The following is a 21,023-nucleotide window of genomic DNA, read 5'->3' on the forward strand; positions in this document are numbered from 1 at the left end:
TGGGGAGAGCAAACTTTCTGGGAACAGTCGGTTCCTTACACAAACTCCTGCTCTGTGCGGGGAAGCCTGGAGAGCTTTGGCCGATGTTCCAGGCTCCTGCAGCGTTCCAGCTTTGGCGGGTGCTGTCTGCTTCCCAACTGCGCTTTCTCTGGGCAGTGTCCTTTGGTAGCCAAGGTGTAGGAAATGCCTATGGTTGTGATGCTCTTCTGTTTAACGGTACAGTGGCACCATTAGGAACAAGGTGCCTCTGTGCTGCAAGTAAATCAGTGAGCAGAGCAAGAAAGGGACCAAGAAGAAAAGTTTTTCCCTCTCATCCAGGTAGAACTACTTCTTAACACTTAAAGGATTTTGTATAGGCAGGATTTCTGGCAGCTCCTGGGGCGATCAGAAGGCCTGGGTTCAAAGTCCGGTGTGGGCAGCCACCTCCGAGGAGCTGGCAAGCGCCTGGCCGCTGCAGGCGGCTGACTCAGATTCACAACAGTATCCAGAAGGAGGGTCAAGTACGTTGTCCCTCTCTTCAGAGGCTTTTACTGTGGGCGTTTGATCCACTGCAAGGCTCTGACAAGTGCAAGAGTGTCACTGTTTCTCCTGCCCTCCCTGAGTCAGTCTGTAGGACACAGCTGCCTTAATTGGGCTTGTTTAGCTGTTGGGGGATGTTGCCTGCATTAATTATTGTGTGTCGCTTTCTAGTTCAAACTCGGCTTCTTTTTGATCTCTGCTTGTTCAACACAAGCCGATAATGGAAGATCGGAGGTGATGAGGCTCTGCTGTCTCCTGGCAGAGAAGATCCTGCTTTTTGAGAAGAAAACCAGGTGTTCCTGCCAAGCCTTTCACCGCTGTTCTTGGATTAGCCCTGAGGTTGTACACCTCCTCCCAATCTGCTCCACCCAGTTTGGTTTATCTCTCAGAAAATCCTCCTGTCCCCCCAACTGTTAATCTATTAAGCCGAGCATTACCTGGGGGAGGTTATGGTCATAGAAGTCCTTCTCTAACACGGCTTCAAGCTCCCCACAAACTCCAAGGCTTGTATTTGACCGTCTTCATTAGGTGGCAAGTGGTTGGGTGCATGGCTTGGGCGGACTGTACTTTCTAGATCCTGCAAATATGAGCCATTATATTCATTTTTTGGCCTGTATTTGCCAAAGATTTATTTGCAAATAAGCCTTACTCAGAGAGAACCTGATGCCCATTGCAGATGGGAAAACTGGAACTGGTCATACCCCAAACCACAGCAATCAGTAATGGTTTGTCAGGCTATGAGACACAGGATCACCTTGTACCCAAAGACTGCAGCTTTCCTGAGCTGCATCAGTTTTGTCCCTGCTGGGGGAAGTGACAGCCTTGTGCCACCTCTGTCTCCAGGGTGGGCTTTTGCTCCAAGTCCTGTCTGTTCAACATGGATGTTCAGGCCCTCCTGGCATGTTGTCTAGAGCGTCTCCTTACTCGCGTTCCCTGGTTGAGGAACCTCCTGTGCTAGCTACCCACCCAGTGCAGTCTGCCAAATGTCTAGGGGCTCCTGGGCACCATGTAGCTGTGCAATATTGCTGTTATTTCAGCCAGTTGTTCAGCTGTCAGAGTGGATTCTGGAGGATGCAAAACTTGGGTGATACATACACAAAGCGTCTCCTGCCAAATCAGGCAGACAGGAGCATCTTGATTCAAAAGTGACTTTCTTTTTTTACTGCATATTGTATATACTTTTTTATTCTTGGAACAGTTTTGCCATGGAAAAAAAAAATCTGCAAAATTGTTATGCTGGAGAAGGTTTTTGTAGTGTTCAGGATCTGTCTGGAAAGCTGATATTTGCTCAGCTGTGTGCTCTTCTGTGTGCCAATGAATACAGCACTTCAGAGCTAGTCAGAGCAAACACGCTGGAGCCTGATCTTCCCAGCAGAAGAGGTTTCATTCCTGTCCTTTGGCTCCCAGCTCTGATAAGGGAGGATGAGAATACATGGCCTTGCGTGGGACCGAAGCATTGCTGAGGAAGTCTGATGTGACAGCACACTGGCAGCAGCCTCCCCACAGCTTCCCTGGCCCTTAGCTAGGGCGAGGCTGTATCCTTTTCATGTGTCCTATCCTTTCAATTCTAAGCCATACCTGCCCTTGGCTTTTGTCTGGGCCATGAATGGTGCTGCGGACAGCCAGGAGAGCCCTCGCACTGGTCCAGGTATCTGGCCATATCCTCGGACACGGAAAGGGCCAGAGAAGCCAGGATTCCCCTAATCCTCTCCCATCTAAAGAGCAGGTGCATAAGCAGAATGGTCCTTGCCGTAGATTGACACACAGCAGCTTGGTGCCAGCATTTTATGACTCAGTCATCATAAATAACCGATATCATTTGCTTTCTCTGTCTAGAGAAAAGTACTGTTCTATCCCAGTAACATCAACTGGGAAAACAAATGCCAGCATTTATCATGTGAGTGCTGGCAATAATAGAGGTCAAGTAGATTTATGGTGCCAGAGCCCATTATCTGTTTGAAGAATAATTAAAGCCCTAAATGAGATGCTTGTCCTACTGGAGGCTTTTTTTCCTCCTCTTTTCTTGCTGCTGTGCTTTCCCCCTCTCCCCCCTTTCCTCTTTGAAGAGCTTGCTATAATAATGGAGCACTAGCTTGACAGAGATTTCCTGATTAGGTGTCAGCAGCATATGATTTGAGATGCTCTGCATGCTTTCCGATTGCTGGACCATATCTCTATGGTCACTTCTGAGCTCAGTAGGGTTTACAAACCTGTCTTCCCCCTGGAAAAAACTGGCTGGTTGGTCTAACTTAATTGTATTCCAGCAATACTTGGAGGTGTCTGCCAAAATCAAGCCCTGAGATGCTGGGGTCTGTACAAACCCTGGGAAGGCACTGTCCTGGGCTGGAAGAAGTCACCTAAGGGCCAAGCTCTTGTCTCAGTTAATACAGATACAGAGAGAAATGAAATTGGGAAAATGCAGCGAGTGCTTACACCAAGATTTGTCTGTTCTTTCTGGATGGTGCAAAGCTTGTGCTCTGCGGGACAACCCTTGGGGCTGAGGTGACATGGGGCAAGGTGCCGAGCTGCGTGCGCTGCCTGGCCACGCGTGCTGCAGGAGCGTGTCGCCTTTCCCAGGTGCTCTGCTGTGGAGTTCGCTGTTGGGTTTAATCCCGCTTCCAGTGGTGCGGCCGCCCCCGAGGGCTGCAGCAGTTCCTGGCCTCCAAGTGGCACCATCTCCTGATCTGTGCCTGGGGCTTTCGCTCTGTCTGAGCGGGGTTGGAGTGGGCAGCTCTCCAAGCTGGAGATAGGGGAGAGCCTTGGAGCCATCAAAGCTCATGTTAACTTGACGAGAGCTCCTGGCAGGGCTCCCTGAGTCACTGCTGCACATGTTCTGCTCGATCTCATCAGCTCTGACATCTCAGGAGCCCCAGCTGGGTATGGAGAACATCTATAGAGAAACAAACCTCTGCCCACAGTCTTGCTACCCAGCTTTGCCCTACTGCAAACTTAGGTGGGGTGAGCTCATTGCCATCCTATGACAAAACACTTCCCTTCCTTGTGTTTTCTCTGGTTACATATTGCTTTGGAGCAAAGTGCTGATAGAGGATTTTGCTACTGCACGTTTCCCCTCTAGCTACGCCCCGAAAACTGAAGCCGTGCCTGTTGGAGGGCCTCCCCCAGCACAGGAGCTGAGTCCTTCCCTTTGACATCGGTACCAAGCCTGCATTTCCAGGCAGGCTGGAGCTGGTGATGGACACTGAGGGGACAGGAGAAGAGCCGCAGGGAGGATGCAGTGCTCGCTGTGTGCACACATGCGGCACAGCGTGAGCACTGCGCTTTAAACACAGAGGGACTGTCACTATGTCTCACATGGATATATTGGGGTAGTGCCCCAAAGACGGAAGAACGGGGAGTATTTGGGAGATGGGTGGGTGTGAGGGAGCTGGGGGAAGCAAGGCTGTTTCAGGTGCGTGCAGGCAAGCGCACACACATTCTCCCCCTGCTCTGTTCCAGTAAATTTCCTCCCTTCCCAAGGTTTGTTGCTTCCTTCCAGGTTGGGAGGTGACTGCTTCATCAAATTTGAAAATATTGGAATGTGAAAACTGTTAAACTCACCCAAGGAACCAAATTGCAAAGTCAAAAGAAAAGAAAAAAGAAAAAAACTTGGTTAATGATGGTATTGAGATCATAAGGGGAGGGGGGAGACATTTTGGAAAAAAATATTTTAAAAAGAAACAACAACGCTGAGCACTGAGAAGAACAACATCTGAGGAGCTCCAGAAAAACAGGGCATGAATGCAGCCAGTCAGGAGCAGTGCTCAGCTGATGTTCACAAGAAGGTTTCAACTTGCTCAATTAGAGTCCTCAGTAAACCTTAAAGACAGAGAGAGCATTTAGAAATGCCCCTGAGGTTTTCCGTTACTCTGCAGTAGGCTTGGTAAACATGCCAATAAATACTGGAGAGAGGAGGAAAAAAAACCTTACAGAGGAACGGACCCAGGTTTTCGGTTGCTCGATCTGCTGCATCCGCGGCTGCTGTTGGTTGGCACTGGGGAGAGAGATGGGGACAGAGTCGAACTTTTGCTGACTACTAGGCAGTGTTGCAAGTATTTCTGGGAGAAACTACTTGGAGGAGGCTGGGGCAGCGCACCTGGGAGTTGCGCCTGGAGCCCACTGCGGGCACATCCTGCTCGGAGATGGAAAGTTAGCGGGACCTTCCTGCCGCGGGTGCTTGTGAGTATGGAAACCTCTCTGCTGTCCGGGCAGGTGGGCTAGCGAGTGTGTCCGCTGGGGAGGAAAGGGAGACGCTGCCGTGCGCTTGCTGGGAATAACTGCCTGCTTCGATCCGGTGCTGGACGGATAGCCCTAACTCGTAGGTAGCTTTTCTCTTCTTTTAGCTGCTCGTTTTAATGTCACTGCTTGCTACACCCGCGGTACGGCTCTGTACGAGTGAGGATGGCAGGGTCTAGTGCTGGCGGCTTTGTGCCTGGAGCCAGAGTTTGGCCCTAGAGCTGGTGGCTTTTTCTTCTGGAAGAAAGCAGCTAAGTTGGGCTGTTCTGAAGTTGAATTTGTAACTCCTACCTTCCTTCCTCTCTTAGCTCAACTGAATGCGAAATCCAAGTGGTAGCAGAGGAACACCAGCTTCAAAACAACTGAAAAAAACAAATTGTTCTGCATGCCCTAATTGCTGGGCTAGTCTCAGCTGACTACGTATATTAAATTAACAAAGGGGAAGGCAGGTTTTCTCAGATCAGAGATTAATGGTTTCTGGCCGGCAGTTTAATGCTATTGCAAGTGTATAAAAGCACCTGAGGATGGAGGTGTATAATTAACGACTCTTTAGACCGTTAGAAATGATCTGTGTTTATCTAATCAGACACACTTCACTTCTTTCTTGCTTTCCTGGAAGTGCCTGTTAAAAGCTGCCGTGACGCACGCTCGCTTCCAGACGCTGGCCTCCCCTCTCGGGCATCGCTCTGAAACCCAAACGTGCAAACGGGTTAAATGTCTATAGGCGTCTCTTATTCCAGCCCCGTCTTGCTGTTGCGCGTGTAAGACTGTAGCTGATTTTGAGGAAAGCTGGGAGTTGTGGACAGCCATGGTGATGTCCACAGCATCGCCAGCAGCGCTTTGTTGGCGCCTCGGGGCAGAGCTGGGGCCGCGGCAGCAGCCCTGGCCCCACGCTGGTGCCCGCCACTCGCTGGGGAGAGACGGCAAAGCAATGGGAGCCGGCCGCCGTGCCACAGGACCTCCGCTTTGTACAAGAGCTCTGGGTCTTCCCAGCTGAAACCTGGTGTCCCCGATGCCCCAGGGGCGCATGAGGCTCCTGCGGTATCTGGTGCTTGGAGGAGTCGTCCCGTACCTGGTAAAGCAGCTTCTTTGCCCACCCACCCAGAGCAGGGCAGCTGTCTCCGTCTTATGGCAAGACCATTTCAGGCGTCCTCATGGCCGAGTGCACATCCAGCCTGCGGTAATAAATGTGTTCAGACAGCAAATAACCGTATCAATATTTTCTTTGGTATCCAGCAGCATGAGCCTTTCCCAGCCTGCTGAAAGGCGATGCTGCAAGGTAGCTCAGCCAACGTCAGCAAAGGCTGAAATAAAAGTGGTAAAATGAAGAGTTCAACCTGCCCTGTTGAGGGTGGCAAAGTCCTTTTTTCCTGCCTGCTCCGAAGGGAGGCCGGCCCCGTGTCTGAACCCTAGCCAATATCAGCAGCAATCGCCCAACTTCCGGGATCAAATCCTGTTTTTGCTGAGCTGCTGCCAAGTGAGGAGCTGGCTTTGCTGTGTGAAAGAGGGTAGAGGTTGGTAGCAATGGCGCCTGCATATCGTTACGTGTTTTGCTTCCTCTCTGGCCTTATGCAAATCTTTTTATCCTAGGCAAATGAACATCCATTCAGCACCTATTCGCCAACCCCATCATTTTTTTCTTAACTTAAAGCCATCTACTGAATCACCTTTAAAATTAAGCTTGTGCTGATGTGTTTTTTGGAGTAGAGAGACACAGACGTGCCAAAATGATTTGCTGATTTGACTCTTTGACTGCAAGAGGTAAATCGCTTTAGGTAGTGAAGGAGAAGTGAGGGGTGGTGAAATTAATTTTAGGTCATTTATAGCTAAATTATGATGTACACATGGCCTTTAGCAAGGTCCCAGCTGATCTGAGCTTGTCTGCGTGTCTCACGAGGCCGTGCCAGGTAGAAATTTTGACAGCAGCAGCGTCTTTGGAGTTACTGCAGCGTGGAGACACAGCGGTCTCGTCTGGAGTCCTGGTAGGGCTGGATGTGTGCTAAGCAGGAATCCCTGCTGCCTGGTGCTTCTTCCGTTTAACTGGAGCTTGTCTTGAACCGGTTTGCAAGTTTGGGGCCTTTTCTCTCGTTAAGTTTGCCCAGCACCCTGGGTCTGCCCGGGGTCTGTAGGAGTCACTGTGCTACAAGCAGCGGCACGATTAGATGGTGGTGGGAAAGCAGGGGAATCTTTAGGCTTGGTGCGCTCGTCGTTGCAGGAACCACACAGAGCTTCGTGGTTTCCGTTCCCAGGCTTACCGTGGGGATGGCTTTCAGTTCGCACGCATTCGTTCGCGCTCCCCCAGGAGCTTCTCCTGGGGCTTTGGACGTTGTCATGGGACCTTGAGTCCCAAGCTGTTGTTTCTGCCCTGCTCGGTGTTGCTGGTGTGGGATGTCATGTGGCTCTCAGCTAAACCAAGCCTTCGGGAGAGATCAAGGAAGGGGAGCAGGAGGGCAAAAGGGTGGAAGTTTTCCCAGGCATGGTCGAGGCATCCCAAGGACGTTTTGTAAATGCCCTGTGTGTTAGTGAGCAAGGCAGTAACAGCTGGAAGCAGGTTGGAAAGAGACCTGCGGATAAAGAGAGTTTAGGAAACAGGAGTTGGAACCTGAGTTGGTTTCCACCTCATCTGTTATTTCTGCAATGCTGCGTTAAAATGAATTTTCTGAAATCTCAGACAAGCATCGCTAGTGTTGCTAAATCTTGGATTTCACTGTGAGTTTCAGGGCAAGGTTTTTCTACCCTTAAAGCCGGCCCTCTGTCAGTTTGAGAATATTTGCTCTTTCACTTAGTTTTCTAGCCCTCATGACCGTGGAGAAAAGCTCAAGGATGTGCCTCAAATACATTCCTTAGGTTAAAAACATGAAGATAAACAACAAGCCCACGGATGTATTAAACTATATTTTTGTTATGAGCTTTTTCCATGCCAGTCCCCTGACTTTTGTTGCTGTTGTGTGGAGGAGCAGGGTTTGTTCCTCTTGAGTTCCCAGGCCTCATTTCAAACCCAGGGTCACGGTGTTGCCCCACCGCTGGTTCAGTATCAAAAGCCTCATGTAGCCCAAGCTGTTCCTGACTGCGCTGCGATAGTGTTTTGAAAAAAAACCCCCAAACAATAGAGAACAAAACATATCTGAATCCCAAGGACGGCGCAGCTGCAGCGTCCTGTCCTTTTGACTTTGTACCACCGCAGTTAACGGGAGCCGAGGGTCTGCCACGGTTTGAGTTTTGTCTGCGTGACATTAATGCTGCCGGGGAGTGACACCCTCCTGATGCGAGAGCGCGTTGTTTTTCAGGGGCCAGGCCAAAGAGGATCCAACGAAACAGCATGGACAGCTTAGACCTCCTGAAGTTCCCTTCTGAAAAGGTAAGCAAAGACGTCTGGCCGGCCTCGAAGATTAAGTGTCGGTAGGGATCTGTAATGGCTTGTCGACGGGCTTCGTTTGCGGGGAAGCATACAATTAGCAGATATCGCTGGAGTCGATGGGATTAACCAAAGAGGGCTTCTAGGGAGCTCGGAGGAGAGGAACAGCTGGTCTAACTAAAAAGGCACTTAACAACTGAAAGCTGGAAAAGCCACTTTTATGCTTTTTTGAAAAAACAGCCCTTTACTGAGAGGATGATTGCTGGCGTTTTAGCCCCTTTAGTGGCTGGTGGCAAATCTCAGTCCCTTATTAGCCCAGCAGCGCTTCGTTCAGCACGGGCGGGAAGGAGGGGTCAGGAGCAGGAGAGGCTGCAGCACGGGCGCCCGGGAGCTCGCTTCAAGGGCCTCCAGGGATTGCTGTGCTCCAGCTCGCTGCTGGAGACGTCGGATCCAAGCAGATCAGCGCTTTCACGGCCTCCCCAGGGCAAAGGCCCTCTCTGCAGTCAGCTGGGAGGCGCGGAGCCTTTCCGCCTGCAGCAAACGTTTAAGTTCCTCGGAAAATCCTCCACCAGATCCCTTCATGGGACCCCACCGGCAGGCACTGGTGTTGCCTTGGGACTTTGTCACGCCTGGTCCCCAAGGAGGCTGCCAGGCAGGCAGCTGCGCTCTGCCTTTTTGAAATGCCGTTTGCGCAAATAATTTGCCTTCATCCACCACTTTCCATTTGCAGCTCTCCCAAGTGTCCCAAAGAGCATTCCCCATTTTGCAGAAGTGAGAACTGAGTCACGGAGAGAAGAGAAAAGCTCGCCTACGTTGCGGACAGGTGCAGGGGGTCGATGGGAAATAACATCAAGTTTGCAAAAGCATTTGGGTCCCTAAACGTCCCAGCAGGCACTCGGAGGGGCTGGCAAAAGCTCCTCCATGATTAGGTTACTCTCGTTGGGCGTTAAACACTAAACACGCTTGTCTACTTCTGTTAATTCCCCCAGCTGCCCGCTGGCGGTTTTGGCTCCTACCTGCTTTGACAAGTGCAACTCCATCTCCTTTCCTCCCGGAGCCGCGCTCATTCCAGGCACAGTGGTTGCCGCAGTAAATCACCCAGCCGCTTCCCGTGCCGCTGAGCCTTGTCCATTTGCACCAGCGTCGGTTGTTCCAGCACCCCCTGCCTCCGGGTGCTGAGCTGCAGGACCGGCCACGCAGGGTGAACGTGAGGGTGCTGAGAGCCGTGACAGCTGTGCCCGCCGGCCGGGAGGCGTTCGGCTCTGCGTCCCGGCTGTAGCAGTGTGGCCCGGAGCGCTCCGGCACGGCGATGTTCGCTGATGCGTGATTTGCTGCCGATGCCGTTGGCTTGCTGCTCTTTGCTGTAAAAGCTGAGCCTCGTTCAATCGCTCGGGCAGGGTTGTTGTGGGATTTCAAGGATTTCACGGGGCGGCTGGAGGGAACAGGAGCTGTGGGTCGGTTGTAACCCTGGAGGCAGAAGTGAGTTGTTGTGAGCAGTGGTCTTGCGAGGGGTGTGCGGGTCCGTGTCTCCTGGCGGGAGGGTTTTGGACACGATTCCCCTTCCCCTCTCCTGCCCCGTCTCCTGGAGAGAAGCGATTAGGGTCGGAGGGGGTTATTTGCTTTGACCTTGCTGTGGGGAGGACGATACGACTGCAAGGAATGAAGCAGGGAAGCGAACTGCAATCTCTCCAGCACCTTCTCATTATTTTCTCGCCCTCCCTGCCCTTAGTCTCTGCTGGAGGCAGCTTCCACTGTCAGCCGGGATCCCTGTGCCGCACAGGCCAGGGACTGGTGTGCAGGACCCCATCGGCCCTGAAGGCCCCGACGAGAGCAGGAACCTGCCTCCGTCTTCGTTGTGCTGTCGCCAACCTGCACCTTATTCCTTGTTTTGAGCTTCTCTGGTTGTAGCTCCCAGCCATTGGTTCCCATTTATTCCTCTCTCTACCAGACTAAAAAAACTCTGCATCACATGCTGGTTTTTACCCTTAAGGTGCTTCCACGTCATAATTGCATCATCTCTTCTTTTTGTGATGAACTGAACGGTTTGAGGGCTCTAACTAGGCAGTAGGGCATTGTAAGGCAGTTTCTTTCCATTTCTTAAATCAGCTTTTGAGGCTGCTTTCTAAAACGTGGCTGCAGGAATACAACCTTGGTCCTGCCAATAGCATATAAGGAAAGGAAACTCGCCTTACCCGTACTCGCTATTCCTGTTTGCCCTGAAAGGAATGGAAAGTCATTTTGGCTACAGCATCCCACCCTGCTGTGAGCTGTTGGTGTGCTGCGATTTGAGATCCTGTTCAGATCCTGGGCTTTTCAGCGTACATGCCTTGAAATCCCAACCTCGCGAGTCCTCGGGCCGTCCCCTGGGCTGCGCTAGAGCTGCTTTCACCTGCACGTACTCGCTGTGATGAGGACACCCTGGGGAGTTCCCTCCGGGCTTTACGCATGATAACAAGGTGTTTTGCAGACTGGAAACACCAAGGCCCAAAGCGTCAAGCAGGTTTAGGCACTTGGTCCCCGCTGGTGACGCGTTAACTGCCCAGTACCTTTAAAAAGTGCCTTTGGAGCTAAACGCTGAATAGCTCCTGCTGGTGCTTCTTTGTTAGGGCCTCGTCTGTGTGACAGCAGCGATGGGGTTGTTATGACAATACAGGCAGAGCTGTTACCACGAGCCTTTGGCAGGGAAGGGAACGGGCTGTGTGCGTCTTACAGGAAGGGGGTGCGAGCGGAGAAGCCATGCGTGAGGCAGGGCTTGGAAAAGCGAGGTGGGGAGGGACGAAACAGCGAGAAGGGATAAAAACTAGAATTTCAGAGACGTGTGATCTCCATCATCTCAGTTTCTCCATGCATAACGGGGGTGTTAATCCTATTTTTTATGCAGCAACGGGAGCACTGAGCACAACAAGTGTTTAAGAGAGCAAAGGAGGACAGCAGCGAGGGAACAGGGAACCGGTTGTAACCATCTGCTGTAAATAGTCATGCTACCCTGCAGTCCCCACACGCTTCTCATAGCACGAGGGTTGTCGAAAGAGCTGAATGGGGCTCCAACCATTCACGTTAATCTGCTCTTTAGGAAGCTGTTGGGTAAGGGCCCTTCCTCCTGCCGAAGACCGTGGGAGGCACAGATGCAGGCACGGCTCCGTGTGTGCCGGGAGCTGAAGCTGCAAGGTGGGGGGTGCCGTGGAGCGCGTCCGAGCCGTGTTCCCCAGGGCATGGCTGGGTTATCTGTGGATTGGTGTGGGCTGCAGCATGGTTGGGCACTGGGAAGAAGTGAAGATACAGCAAGTGGAGGGCCTTGTGCCAAGAGTTTGGTATCCTGGGCAAGATGAGTTTGCCACTGTGTTTGGAAGAGGTTTTAATGAGTGCAGTTGCCAAAAATCACTAGCAGCAGTGACTGTTTTGGAGCTTTCATCTCTCATTCCTTCTGTCTGTAAATGAACTGGTCATGCCTCTCCCTCCACACCTGGATTTTTTAAAAGGAGGATATTTCTCCCTAGCTATGGAGAGGTTGACTGCCTTTGTATGCTGTTTGGGTGATGCTTCTTTTCCAATTATTAAAATATCCACTACAGAGATATGCTAAATGCCCTTGTTCAGCCCTCCACATCACGAGTGTCAGCTCACATCATCTAAACTCAGCGTTAACGTCTTGCTGCTTCTGTGCCTCTGCTGTTCTACTGAAACGTGCCAGCAGTTCTCCACGTAAGCCTGAGACAAGCAATGTGTGCAATGACTGTTTCTTGCTTTCCCAAGGACCAGAATGGTGACAGTCATCACGTGGGAGACCTGAAGATCTCAGGAAAAGAGTTCCTGTCTTTACCTGTGCGGTCAAAGAAATACCGGGAGCACCAATCCAACTCGGAGAGAAGGTCCCAAGGGTCCAGTACATCGCCGCTGGATACGAGCGAAGTCCGAGTCCAGGTGTCGCAATCGGTAGGAAGATGTTCTTTCCCCAGCGCTGGTCTGGGAGCTTCTTCTAGCATGTTCATTTCCTACCTCTTTTATAAGCTGATACGGGGGTGGCAGTGTGGCCTATTGGCTGGAGCACAGGGCCTGCATCTAGCTCTGCTGTTGACTGCTTGGGCGGCTGTAGGCAAGTCGTTTCACCTTTCTGTGCCTTGGTTTCACTGTCCATTAAGCAGAGCGATGGTATCAACCTCCATCCTGAATTGGTGTATGAGAGATTGATGTTCAGTGGTGCACAATCCTATTTGTAACCTTCTGTAGAGGGATGAGAGTTTAGACCTGAACTTTCCTGAGTTTGGGACTCTCAGGATGTGATGCCCTGATTTCCAGAAGAACACAGCAATTTGGAGCCCGTGCTTTGTGCAACCTAATCTGGTCAGCCTCCTGGTGTTCCTGGGGAGCAGGGCTTGTTGCCTCCAGGAAACAGAGCCCTTTTCAGGTTTTTGGAGATGAGCAGCCAAAAATGTTGGTTGCTTTTGCAAAATCTGGGGGGCTTATGTCTTCTCCCCTCTCATCTCACTCATGGTCTCCAGAGGAGCAATGTGCAGAGTGGTCTCTCTGAATTAGTTGATCATCAAGCAGAGAGGATGGAAAAGCATTAGGTAGGAGCTTCTCTTTGGCAGCAAGCTAGGGATGGTGGAGTACGCTTCCTAAACGGCAGGAGCTCTATGATTTATGGGCTACTGGCATGAGGCAAGTCTGTTGTTCGGTGCTGAACAGCCCTGACTCAGTCTGTGCTTGGTCCCTCCGAAAAGTGGCAAGGATCTGTGTCCTAGAAAGCTCTGCATGCCCCTTTTTGTGTCTCTGGCCTGAACAGTCGAGCTGTTTGTTATGCCGTTATCTTCTGGTCGTGTTGATGTTTGTGTTGTGACATGTGGCAAATACAGTGTACTGGGGAGGTTTCCTGCAGCTGTGTTGGTTTTGTTCTCAGCCCTGGAGACAGGGATCACACCCACAAACAATTGCATGTTTCTGGATCGTGGGAGGGGGCTAAGACATACTTGAACTCAGTGATCTCAAGTGAGAAGCCCCAAGCCTTCAGCTTGCCGTTGCCAGGAGATGGAACGTAACAGCAAAGATTTAATGATCACACTGGTGCTCTGAAGTATTTGGGCTTTTGCTTTATGCTGAGGCTGTAACATGCTATCACAGTCCTGTAATCTTGCAGTGAATCCACATGGAATAAATCCAAGCCAGGAAAGACAGGCCCTATTTTTTCTTGGTATTTAAGAAAAGCAATGGGAAATAAAATATTTTCGAGTTGGGTAAGAAAGCATCTGAGCTGCACCGCTTGGGATGAAGTCTGCCTGTAGAGTCTGGGATGCTTGAAAGTGTTTCTGGCAGAGTCCTCTGGTTTTGGTCTGCTGGTTGCAGATAGAGCATGTCCTGCTGCGTGTGTGTGTGTGTATGTGCGTACACACGCATAGTTACACACGTGCATCCCTTTTGGACAACAGACAAGTCCTGATATTCAGTTCTGTTCTCTGACCACTAGAGACAGGATTTTTGCCCCGACTGTTTCTTCTGACTTCTCTGTGCTGATTCTTCGTTCCCAGCAGTGCCCATAGAAATGGTCTAACAGGAAAAGCATTTCCTGCTGCTCACCGGTGCAAACATGATCATTGAGAAGGAAAACAAAACTCAGCTGAGCCGGAGAGGAGACAGCAGCGTGGGGCATCTGAGGGAATACAAAGGCAGAAAAAAAACACTTCTGCCAGAAATAGCCTCGTATTTTTAACTCAGACGTTCAGCTAGAAGCCAAACAAAAGCTGTGCTCCAACAAGAGCAAGGCAAAGAGCATTCCTCGGGAATGTAGTGGGGAGCAAATGGGCTACATCTGTAGAAAAGCACCCATGGGACATTGCCAACCACCAGTGACCTTGTGACAAATACACGAGTTGTCTGTGCGAGAGGAGCCTGGCTGGGCATTTGGGACCTGCAGGAGCCCAACCCTTTCCATCCCAGGTGTCACCTGCCCAGGGTGCGTGCTGGGGAGCAGTGCTCGTGTGCCCGGGCCCTGCTCCTGCTGTGCTGCAGGAGGTGCTTTTCGGACACCTGGGACATGTGCAAGCTCCTGAGTCTCCTGGAAGTGTGTGGGCAGACAAGGGACATGCTGTTGCTCGCATCCTTTAGGGGATGGGAGACCACGCAGCAAGCACGCAAAGCCGGGGCTTGCTCTTGCGCGGGGGGTGGCTCCGGCTCTACCTGGCTGCTGCAATCTGCTCCTTTCACCAGCTGCTCTCCCAAGGTCTCTCCCCTGTCTGCCCTCGTTTTGCAGTGTGTATGTTAGCTCCCCACTTGCTCTGGGTTTGTGAGCTGAGCCCCGAGAGCCCGTTTTTAATTCCGTTCCCAGGCATTCCTGGTGCACACAACAGCGAAACAGCGTAGTGTGAACTCAACGGGATGTGCAGGCAGCAGCACGTGGGAAAAAAATGACATCTCCCTCCTTGCAGGCACTAACCATGTCCTATTTTATCCCAAGAGAGACTAGATCATGCACTTGACAGGGCTCTTGGCTGGAGGAGAAGTGTGACAGCCTGTCTTACCTTCTAAAATTTGTCCCTTATTTGGTAACTAATGGCCCATAGCCCATAAAAATGCCAGCGAGAGGTGTTTAATTGGGTTTGTTTCCAGGCAGTAGCACTCCATACAGAGTTCCCCAGTGGGATCCAGGCTGTGCTCGTTGTAGGCAGATGCGCTTAACGGCAGCAGTGAGTTTGTGCAGCAGGATGCAGGTAGGACACCAAAGCTTCCCAGCAGTGCTTTCCACGGGGCGTCCTGCCGTCCATCCTGCGGAGGAGGCTGGAGCTCCTCGCTAGGGTTTGCCCCTGCCTGTGCACCCCTTGGTGTATTTATCTCCCCGAAGTTGGGGGCAGCAGAGGCAGTGTGTGTGTGTGCATTTGTGTGAGCGTGAAAAGGTGCCCGCGCGCCCGGCGTGGGCAGGAACCCGGCGGCCGGGACTCGGGCGTCTCGGGAGCCTGCTCTTTGCAGGCTCGGTCCCCGCCGGGCGTTCGAAGCTCGGCCCCGATCCCCGACGTTGCTGGCCGTGCTGCACGCCTGCTGTTTGTCGAGGCGTGGAAACGGTGCCGGCGCCCGCGGCCCTTCCTGCCTCGGCCCCGCGGAGGCGTTGACGTGCACCCAGCAGAGCCGCGGGGCTTGTGCCAGCTGCTCCTCTTCAGTCCCCGTCCCTGCCACCCACGAAACGCCCTCCAGAAAGGGTATCTCTTGCCAGCAGACCGCCTCGGTGGTGCGTTCTGGTGAGCAAGGCCGGGTCACTTCAGGTGAATTTTGTTTTGTTTCCGTGTTCCCGACGGACGGTTGCGCCAGCCTGCCTTTGTAGCGTGGGCCAGACCTCAGGACAATTAAAGTCGATGTCTTCTTGCGGGCGCTTGCCGGGAGGGAAGCAAGCCCTCGCCGCGTGCTCTCCTTTTGTCCCTGTCGAAGGGCTACCGGAGCAGCGTCGCTTTGTTGCGTGGGAGCGTGGGTGGGCTTTTTTGAAAAGCTGTAATTCCCATTCATGGGAGCCCTTTAAAATTGAATGTAGCAGATGCCACCCAAGACGGGGAGAGAGGCTGGCGCTCCCAGCTGGACTCTGCAGAGGCAGGATCTTCCCGCTCTCCCCCAAAGCTGGCTCTGGTCAGGCTGCTTAGGCAAGATTCCCCCCAAATTTCTCATTTTGTGGAAGCTTGAAGACAAAACACTCTTTAATCCATCAGAATGTCAGGTCCTTAATTAGAGGTGAGCTCTAATGGTTGCCCTAAGGTGCTTTTCTGGGATGCTGCAATCCCTGCTGGCCCTTCGAGCTCATGCCTTCAGGAAATCCACCTGTGCACATGGTCCTGGGTGCTGCTCTCCTGCAGAAAAGGCAGGAAAGAGCCGCTGCTGCCATTTTTAGAGAGGACCCGAGGCTGGGCGCAAGGACGGCCAGCGAAAGAAGCTGGTCGCAGGCTTCCAAGGCGAGTGACTTGGTCTTGCTGTCGGCGCAAGCCCTGACTTCCTTCCAGACGGGCTTTGCTGCCGTGAGCGCGGCCCTGGGAAGGACGATCCTGCGGGCATGGTGGCCCTGAGTCAGGACTCCTGGGTCCTCTGCCCGCCTCCGCCACAGGCTGGCTCCTGTTTACCTCTGTCCTCCCCATCCGCATGATGGGGCAATGCTGCCTCCCTGCCAGCCCTGCGGAGGTTGCAGAGGCGTGGTGGTGGCTGCAAAGTTGTTTGAGCTTTGGATGGAAGGAGCTGTGTTGCTGTTATTAGCATTGGCGACCGATGATGCTAATTACCAAGCTGCTGGGAAACTCCCCGTGGGAGGAGGCGGGCGAGGGGAGGGGAGGCAGGGAAAAGCAGAGGGAGGCAAGGAGCTTCGGGATGGAGAGGAGCCCGGCCCTGCCGGGAGCGCTCTCGGGCTCCGGCAGAAGGGCCCTAGGCATTGCCAAAGCCGTAGGGATGCTGGGCTGGATAGGCGAAGCCATGGCTCAGATGCTGCGTAAGGTAGGAGAGAGGGCCGGGGCCCTAAGCGGGGCTCGGGCCTTTCTGCTGTCGCTCCGCGAAGCGCTGGCGTGGCGTGCGACGGAGAACTCGCCGCAGCAGTGTTTCTTAGCTTGTGGGGCAGAGACGGGCTTTGCTCTCCCTTGCTTGGGGCAGGTGATCGCCTCGCGGAGGCTGGCGGTCACGGACCGAGAGGAGCTGCGCGAGCCCGGGGAAGAGCCGGCTCCTCTTCGCCTTTCCAGCTACGCTCCCGTGGGCAAATTCAGGGCTGCGAATCCCTGGGTCTCCGCAGGCAGAGCAAAGGCTGGATTTGGTCCGGGAGAAGCTGGTGGGGGCGAGACGCGTTGGGTCGCGATTTCTTTCTGTAACGGCAGACCCTGAGCAAAAGTTCCCATGTTGGAGCTCGCTCCCCGTGCCGGAGCTCGCTCCCCGTGCCGGCCGGATGCGAGCGCTCCCTGGGACGTGTGCGCCAAGCTCCTGCTGAGCTCTTGCTCTTTTTAAAGTAACATCAAAGCGGAGGGTTTTGTACCGCATGAAACGCAGGCATCAAAGGCTTGGTCAGAGATTTAACCCCTCTCCTCCGCCTCCACCTTCTCCTCCTCCTCTGTGCAGCAGGCCATAAGGCTCCAGCTGTTGACTGACTTGTGAACTGCTGCGTTTTACAGAGGGTTATGAGGCGGATGGGATTTTTCCAATGCTTTAGAAATATCGGAGGACCACAGATCTGCAAGGTTGTCCTCTCGCGGACCCGTGTAGTTGTGCCCCAAAGCGTCCGTGATGTGCAGGTGTCCAAGGTTGGTCCCGGGCCCCTTTCTGCAGCAAGGGAGAAGGCGGCAAAGCGCCTCGGAGACCTTACCGGCGTTAGAAACGAGCACTGAAGCCACGCGTCCTGGATTCCTGCCCGGAGCCTTATCCCCCCGAGATATTTCCGTCCTCGCCAGGACGGCGGTGGAGGGGGCTCGCCTGCGGGCTGCGCGTCGGGGCAGGCTCGCCCCGGGCAGCAGGGCTTGTGGCTGGGGCAGGAGGGCTCCAGCAGCGGAAATGGGAGGTTGCGGGAGGTCGCCTCTTGCTGGATGTGCTCTTTTTTTGTGGAGCAGAATAACACACAGTGTAGAGCTGATGTGGATATTTAAGAGTTTTCTGCTCCTGTGGAAGAAAAAGGGAGGGCCCATGGAAAGAAGAAAGCCAAGGGCTATGTATTCCTGAAAAAACTGCTGGGAAAGGGGTTGGGAAGCGGTGCCTGCTGTTCTGGCCCGTGCAGTTAGTCTCTGAAGTCAATGGGACGGTGCACGTGGCCAAGTTCAAGGGCTAAAGCACTTTGTTGGGTCAAGGCCTGTCAGCTGGAGCAAAAAGCATGAAGAGAAGTAAGGATCAGACCCACTCTTCTGCCCTTCATGGGCATCAGTGCTCTAGGAATGGTCCTGTCCGTCTGGACGCACCTCTTCCCGATGGAGCGCATCAGCTTGTGGGAGCGCTTCCACGCTCCTGAAACCTTCCCTCCACCCTGCCCTCAGCAGAGCCCATTTATAGGCAAGAGGAGCCTTGTTTGAATGCAATGAAGACTTGCAGAGATGGGTCGTTGATGTGTTTAGACACTGAACAATTTTTCAAGCATGCTTTATCTCCAAAAATTCCCCATGAAAAATGTTTTTATAAGGCTTTTTTTTTTATGATTACAGTGAAAAGCAACCATAAAAGAAGGAAAAATTTTGTAGATTATGCCCCCAAAGGCAAGTTGCCAGAGCCCTTGTAATGGTCTTATCTCTCGTGATTTACTAGTGGGTTGTTGGGTTGCATGAACAAGGCACAGAGCAGATGCTTTGGGTTGACCCTCTGCTTGGCCTCTACAGGAGTCCAGTTCCTGGTGTTGCTGGGCAGGGACAGAGTTGGGGGCAGCGTGGTGGCAGTGGCAGAGTCGGGCAGATGGGTCCTGCCTGCCTCTGCTGACTAATGTGTCACCTAGGCAGTGGTGGGGTGTCAGGTGCCCCTGTCCATCCCCCGTGACGTCATCGCAGGCTGCCGAATTGGCCAGATAAGGAGAGAGGAGAGAGTTTGTCGGGCTGGGATGCGAGGATGCGTAGAGTCTGTGGGCCTTCCTCCAGGCACTCGCACCCTGGCCCCCGAGCGTCGTCTTCCCAATTGCCTTGTTTCATTCGGGAGAAGATTAAGCTAATACTTGCAGTCCCTCCAGAGCTTGCACGAGGGGTCGGGCCAGGCAGCCTGGGCTGCTCCGTGTGTCTGTCTGCAACCTCCTCGTCCCTCACTGAGGTCCAAACTACCTCAGCGCGAGGGCAGTGCAAATGCACCAAACGCGTGTCGTTTCTGATGTAAATGTGTGCCGAGCCGGAGGGGGCTGGGGAAGCAGCGAGGAGCCGGAGCCGGGGAAGGGGGCTGCTGCTGAGTTTTAGACTGTTCCTGTAGCACCTCGGGGCTGCTGTGCTGGTGTCGGTCCTCTTGGGATTGTGCAGGGAAACACAGAAATGTGGCTAATTCTTGTAATGCTTCATCCTGCTGTTGAGTTTGTGGGACCTTTAGTGCTTCATGCAGACACTGGCCTGCGAGATATTTCCTAGCCAGAGGCAGGATGTGCTGGAAAGCTTTCTGGAGAGCTTGAGTCTGGCAGATATCTGGAGACTCCTTCAGAGGTTCAGGCTGTTCAGAGAAGCAGACAGTGATCTGGTTGCCTCCCCAGAGTCGTCTTAAGCTGTCTGACCTTTTTTGCTGTACGTCTGTATGAGTTTCTTGTAAAGCACTAGGGGCCTTCTTCTCTCCTTTAGCTCCTCTTTTCCTTTTCAGGTGGGCTGGTTGCACAGATGCTGCATGAGCCGGGAGAGGAGTGGAAAACACACTCCCAAATTTAGAGGAGCAGCACAGAGCAGAGCCAGAGTCAAGACGCTTGTGCATTTTGCAGTGCAGAGCCCTGACACACGCTGTTCCTCGCTGAAACTTCGGTGCTAGCTTGGGAGGGAGGACAATAAAAAGGCAGAAAATCTCTGCAAAATAACTGCACGAAGATCGTGGGGGGGAGGCAGCAGCATTTTGTGGCTTGCGCTGCCTCTGCTGCATTCATTGCCTCCAAGGTAAATTATCAGTTTCTTTCTTAAATATTAACAGCTGCCAGGTAATGAATTCCCCCTCTCCGTATGATAATGGCACTAAAATTGGGATTTGCCTTGGTTTTATCTGTAATTATCCAATGAGAGTATGTGGCAGAGAGAGAGGCACGGCAGAGCTGGGCCCTGGGCTGCTGTGCTGCTGCCCAGGGTCGTGCCGGGGGGCTCGAACCGTCCTCGCGGGCAGCTGCGGGGTGAGCCGGGACCGCTCTGCGGGGCTGCCTCCTCCTCGAGACCTTGCAGTGCGAGCAGTTATGTAAAGCTGATGGTTTTGAGGTCCTTCAGTAAATTGCTCTTTCTCAAGCGGGGAGGGCGGGTGGGGGCGGTAGATTAGCACGCGCAGCTGGAGTAAAAGCCAGAATTACTCGCCGGGCTCCTGGGCATCCCGCAGAGGCGAAGCCGGTCGTGGCGAGGTGCGGCCGGGCCGGCGCGTGGGGCGGGAGCAGGGCTCCGCGCTCGCCCGTCCCCGGGCAGCCCCCCCGCTCGCTGGGGATGGCCCCCGCCGCTCGGACCGCGCTGTCGCCCCGGGGTTCCTTTAGGGAGAGACCAGCCGTCCGCAGAGCGCTGCGCGCGGTTCCCTGCGCTCTGCCGCTAAATAGCCGCCGGCGTGCGGTCAGTCCAGGGCTTTTCCTTTCCATCATTCTGCCTTGGGGGCAAGCAGGAGGCTTCCTTAAAATCGGCCCCGCGGAGCCCAAAAGTGGGAGCGCCGAGAACCTGCCGCAGGTGCCTTGGGTGCTGCGTGGGCGACTGCCTGCCTTGATCCGAGAAGCCCAAATCCTCCCTTCCACCCGCGGCTTTTGCTTAGAGGAAGGGAGCGGGCACGGGCTGCTCTGACCAGCCTGCTCTCGGGGGTGACCCCTCGGCGCGATGGGCTTTTCGGTGCCGAGGAGACTCTCAGTTGGTGCTAGTTTAGTTTTGGGAAAGCAGCTGCTCTGCCCTGAAGCCCCTGAAGGTGCTGTGAATAGCTTTGCCGTTTCTTAGTGTAAGCCAGGAAAGGGCCAAGCTGTGACCTCTGGGTCCCCAGTGAAAATTTGACCCTCCTGGGCGCAGAAGCGGGAGAAATGGTCCCTGCGCGATGCACGGCGCAGCACGGGACAAGGGTCGCTCTTCCCTCCTCCATGTGCCGCAGACGGCATGGAGGGCAAAAGCTAAGCAGGAGAGAGACCCTGCCGCCACTGCAGAGAGGCAGATAGCAACTCCTACGCGCTGCGCGGGACTGATGTTGGCAGGGCAGATGATATCTGTGTGGGCCGCAGAGCGATCGCATCCTTCATCCAGGGAGGCGATGGGCTGAGAACTTGTTGCTCAGGGGTGATCGCAGCCGCCCGCCGGTGCCCGGCCGTGCTCCGTGCTGA

At 53.6% G+C, this 21,023-nt stretch overlaps 1 protein-coding gene across 1 annotated transcript in view; it reads left to right on the top strand.

The window, feature by feature from the left end:
• GPSM1 (G protein signaling modulator 1) overlaps positions 1-21,023 on the top strand; it is a 79,686-nt gene that overhangs the window by 42,912 nt on the left and 15,751 nt on the right. The window contains exons 10-11 of the mRNA XM_067309151.1: positions 8,040-8,110; positions 11,861-12,040. Coding sequence (XP_067165252.1) covers positions 8,040-8,110; positions 11,861-12,040 — 251 coding nt within the window. The remainder of the gene's footprint in view (positions 1-8,039; positions 8,111-11,860; positions 12,041-21,023) is intronic.

Source organism: Apteryx mantelli, chromosome 21 (genome assembly GCF_036417845.1).
Source record: "Apteryx mantelli isolate bAptMan1 chromosome 21, bAptMan1.hap1, whole genome shotgun sequence".
NCBI lineage: Eukaryota > Metazoa > Chordata > Aves > Apterygiformes > Apterygidae > Apteryx > Apteryx mantelli.